Source organism: Perca flavescens, chromosome 19, assembly GCF_004354835.1.
Source record: "Perca flavescens isolate YP-PL-M2 chromosome 19, PFLA_1.0, whole genome shotgun sequence".
In the NCBI taxonomy this organism is placed as follows: domain Eukaryota; kingdom Metazoa; phylum Chordata; class Actinopteri; order Perciformes; family Percidae; genus Perca; species Perca flavescens.
In genome coordinates, this window is record NC_041349.1 from 9,249,857 (window position 1) to 9,254,856 (window position 5,000).

The 5,000-nt window shown below is 38.5% G+C and overlaps 1 protein-coding gene across 2 annotated transcripts in view; it reads right to left on the reverse strand.

The window, feature by feature from the left end:
- The window catches only part of LOC114573908 (type II inositol 3,4-bisphosphate 4-phosphatase), a 64,225-nt gene that overhangs the window by 49,822 nt on the left and 9,403 nt on the right, over positions 1-5,000 (reverse strand). For both annotated transcript variants that reach the window (XM_028606126.1, XM_028606125.1), the window contains exons 6-8: positions 4,815-4,862; positions 4,625-4,734; positions 4,316-4,435 (exon numbers count right to left, since the gene is read on the reverse strand). In XM_028606126.1, the coding sequence (XP_028461927.1) occupies positions 4,316-4,435; positions 4,625-4,734; positions 4,815-4,862 (278 nt within the window). The remainder of the gene's footprint in view (positions 1-4,315; positions 4,436-4,624; positions 4,735-4,814; positions 4,863-5,000) is intronic.

The following is a 5,000-nucleotide window of genomic DNA, read 5'->3' on the forward strand; positions in this document are numbered from 1 at the left end:
ATATTAATTCGACACCAGACTTTCGACAGCAGCTTTCAGTAAGTCTTCAGTGTTTTATGCAATAAAGTAAAGTATAAAAGACAAATAATCCTCTTTACCTTTTCTGTACCTCCAGAAAACTGCAGGTAAGCCGCAACTCTCAGCTGCCTTTCTTTAAATAATTATCAACTTCTTACTGTCAATTTTCGTTTTTTTTAATCTAGTGGTATTTTTGAACCGATAACGGACATGTTTTCGGAGAATTTCTCCAACGTGGGTGTCACATAGACAAAGATGTTATGGTAAAAATCTCAAGGATAACAGTTGGAACTGTTTAGGATTTTATGCAAAGTTTGCCTTGATTAAACTAAGCCTTATAGCGATGGCTACATAGTAGGTAAAGAGAAGAACTTCCTCTCGTTACCCATAACGAGAGTGCAAAGTCACATGGTGAACGAGATGGTAAAGAAATACGGTCCTGCCTGTTTTTTCATCGTTTTTTAACTGCTCTTTAATGTTTTTTCATCGTTTTTTAACTGCTCTTTAATGTTTTTTCATCGTTTTTTAACTGCCCTTTAATGTTTTTTCATCGTTTTTTAACTGCTCTTTAATGTTTTTTCATCGTTTTTTAACTGTTCTTTAATGTTTTATGTAAAGGACTTTGAATTGCCCTGTTGCTTAAAATGTGCTGTACAATTACAGCTGCCTTGCCTTGAGGAAATGTCACATATTTTTTGCAAGGACTCTGAAAAAGAGTTTGTTTGCTCGTTGCTGTTGCAGATACAATACTGTAATTCAGACTCCAAAAACAGTCCCTTTTTTGAAAAATATCATGTTTTTTTTATTCGAGCCAAAGTTCTCGAATCTAAACACAAGCTGAGTAACTTAATAAGTTGACTCAACTTTCCGTGTGAACACTGTCGCAGCCATTTGCCAATCAGATGTATTTGTCTGTTTAACTCTGCTGTTGTGTTCGCGGTCAAATATGAGTAATAATGAATGATCAGTTCACTACTTCATTGAACGTGGGTGTGTTATTCAATTTTATGGCATTTGAAGAAAAGAATAGATGAGAGAGCGTTGAAAAAACGTGACAAAAATGTCGGAAAAAACAAGAACGAAAACGTCAAAAGCGCAGCCAAAAAAAAAAAATCGACAAAGAACTCAGATACAATACTTTAATTCAGACTCCAAAAACAGAAACTTTTTTGAGAAATATAATGTTTTTTTGTTTTTTTTTTTCGAGCCAAAGTTGTGGAATCTAAACACAAGCTGAGTTATTTAACCCTCTTTTTCTACCCTTTTTGTCGATTTTATTCCAATTATTTTTTAAGATATGTTTTTGCCAACAAGATTTTTGTCGCTTTTTCCGATGTTTTTTCTCACTTTTTTTTAACAAGATTTTGTCACCTTTGGCGATATTTTTGATGGGGTTTTTTTTGTCACTTTTTCCAAATTTTGCTCACCTTTTTCAGTGTTTTTAAAAAAAAGATGTTTTTGTTGATTTTCTCCTGCGTTTTTGTAGCTTTTTCCAACATTTGTCACTTTTTTCAACGTTCTTTTGTCATAGTTCTGATGTAGAAACTTTTTGAAAACGGGTGAAATTTGATTCCTGAGCACAACAGGAAAGTTAAGAAGTTCACAACTTTTTGTGTGAACAGTGTCGCAGCTCTCTGTAAATCAGATGTATTTGTCGTTTTAATCTAACGTTTAATATAACGAGGAACTCTGACTATAACGCTTAATGAAAACTGGCTCAAATTGTGATTTAAATCTGGAACTGTCTGACTGAAAAATAACTTAAAAAATATTAATTCGACACCAGACTTTCGACGGCAGACTTTCAATACGTCTTCAGTGTTTTTTTCCGGTTTATTACTGTTACTTGTTAACAACCAGAAGTAATCCGAGAAGCTGCAGAGTAACACAACACCTCCGACACTGTCTATGCAATATTTAACTTCAGAGTTTTCCAGCTGCACCTGAATCCACTTTTGAATTATTTTCTACTTATTATTTTGAAATCTTGTTCTACTGAGTTAAATAAATGTCGGTCTGCAGCAGCTGAAAGATGATTTTTTCGTGTGCTCTTCCTGCTCCTACGTGATGGATTTACAGAGAGAACAAGGAAAGGAGAGATGAAGCAGAAGAGGAAAAATAGCACAAGCCTCCGTTAAACCGGGGGAGAAAAAGAGGCATCCGGAGAAAAATAATCCATCGATTAAAAAAATAAAAAAATAAATAAAATCCTGCTGCAGTCGTTCGCCCCGGGATGAAAAGACTAAAACACACCGGCCGAGTGTCTCCGTGCTCTCTCCTCCGTCACCTTCTCCTCCCTCTCTTTCGTCATGGCCGACTGGATTTAAAAACCCATCGGCATCATGGGAAATATGCAGATTAGCAAAAAGCGCCTGGCAGGACCGGTCGAGATCGAGTTTGGCAGAGAGGGAAAAGAGAGAAAACGTTAAAAAAAAACGTGCTAAATCTAAAATCTCACTTCTCTCTCTCTCTGTGGATGTCCTCGATTCTCTCTCGCTCTCTCTTTGTGTCTGTGAGTGTGTGTGTGTGTTTGAGAGAGTGTGTGAGAGAGTGTGTGAGAGAGTGTGTGAGAGAGTGTGTGTGAGACAGAGAGAGAGACAGAGAGAGAGAGAGAGAGAGAGATTAACTGAATTGAGAGAATGTGTGTGTGTTAAACAAGCTACCCGCACTGGTATTACACATCCTTTGCACTAATCCTCTTATATACACAATTTTTTTCACTCTCACACTCACACTCACACACACACACACACACACACACACACACACACACACACACTTTCCAATTTTGTATTTCCCAGCTGATCAGTGACGGATCAGAAAACTCTTGTATCACGTGGACTAGAGCTGCTGTAGTGGAAGTTTCCTTTACAGCAGGGGAAGAGTTTTCAAAGTTTAGTAAAGTGAAACAAATGTGACAGTCTGAGACTAAAAACCAAGTTGGGTTTTTGTATTTTATTAAAAAAATACATACAGTACAGGCCAAAAGTTTGGACACACCTTCTCGTTTAATGTGTTTCCTTTTTATTTTCATGACTATTTACATTGTAGATTCTCACTGAAGGCATCAAAACTATGAATGAACACATATGGAATTATGTACTTAACAAAAAAGTGTGAAATAACTGAAAACATGTCTTATATTTTAGATTCTTCAAAGTAGCCACCCTTTGCTGTTTTATTAATAAGGGAATAACTTCCACTAATTAACCCTGACAAAGCACACCTGTGAAGGTAAAACCATTTCAGGTGACTACCTCATGAAGCTCATTGAGAGAACACCAAGGGTTTGCAGAGTTATCAAAAAAAGCAAAGGGTGACTACTTTGAAGAATCTAAAATATAAGACATGTTTTCAGTTATTTCACACTTTTTTGTTAAGTACATAATTCCATATGTGTTCATTCATAGTTTTGATGCCTTCAGTGAGAATCTACAATGTAAATAGTCGTGAAAATAAAAAGGAAACGCGTTGAATGAGAAGGTGTGTCCAAACTTTTGGCCTGTACTGTATAAATACATGAAAGACAAAACAAAAGTTACAAAAAGTTCCCACAAACGTTTGACAATCGCCACCTTGTGTACCGGGGTATTTCTGTTTTACATTAAGTGCCATCTAATGTCAGGGAATGAATTTGCATGGTGTGAGGAGCTGTGTGTGTGTGTGTGTGTGTGTGTGTGTGTGTGTGACACAAGTGACAGAGAGACGGAGGAGAGCAGAAGAACGTATGTTTTAAATAGTGTTTAAAAAAATGGTAGTGTACCCGCAAATTCCATGCCAACAGCGAGTTGGACCAATCAGAGACGTCGCTTTTACCGCTTAGGATTGTGGGTAGTGTAGTTTTTCTCCATAAGATTGCAAATAAAAATAAGTTTTTTAGATAACAAAAGAGAAATTATTCTTGTATTTGATTATTATTATTATTATTATTATTATTATTATTATTATTATAGTAGTGGCCACATTGAGATTGCCCAATGCCCAAATTCCAGATGGCCAGTCCGTCACTGCAGACATACACACACACACACAGACACAGACACACACACACACACACACACACACACACACACACACACACACACACACACACATACACACAGACACAGACACACACACACACACACACACAGACAGACACACACACACACACACACACACACACAGAGACACGCACACACACACGTGCACACAGAAAAACAGACACACACACACACAGAGACACACACACGCGCACACGCGCACACAGACACATGCGAAGAAACACACACACACACACACACACAGATACACTCACTGTGGTGTGTGTTGTCGGTTCCTCTTGGTGGTGAACGGTAATGTTGATCCGGCTGTGATGGTAGAGAGGGTAATCCTCACGGAAATGCACTGATGTTAGAAACACACGGTCATCTGGCCCCTGAGACAGACACACACACACACACACACACACACACACACACACACACACACACACACACACACACACACACACATTAAATACAGCCTGATAAACATGTTACAAAGTCGTCACAAACCGTGTCTGCGTGTGTGTGTGTGTGTGTGTGTGTGTGTGTGTGTGTGTGTGTGTGTGTGTGTGTGTGTGTACCTCCAATATCTCGCAGCAGCTGTGCTTCCTGACTGTGTGAGTGTGTGTGTCGATCACACACACTTGTACCTTGACTCTGCCGGCTGCAACGGCAACCACAAGTCGACACTCTGAGAGAGAGAGAAAAACTATGAAGAAACACAGTGTGTATATGTGTGTGTGTGTGTGTGTGTGTGTGTGTGGCACATACCAAAACTCATGTGCAGTGGAGAGACTTTAGCAGCAGATTCGACTCCACCTTGTGGCCACAAAACAACATTACATCAACACACACTGAAAAACTCTGCAAAACTGAACTCAATATTTAACACACACACACACACACACACACACAGATATACACACACATACATACACACACACACACACACACGTA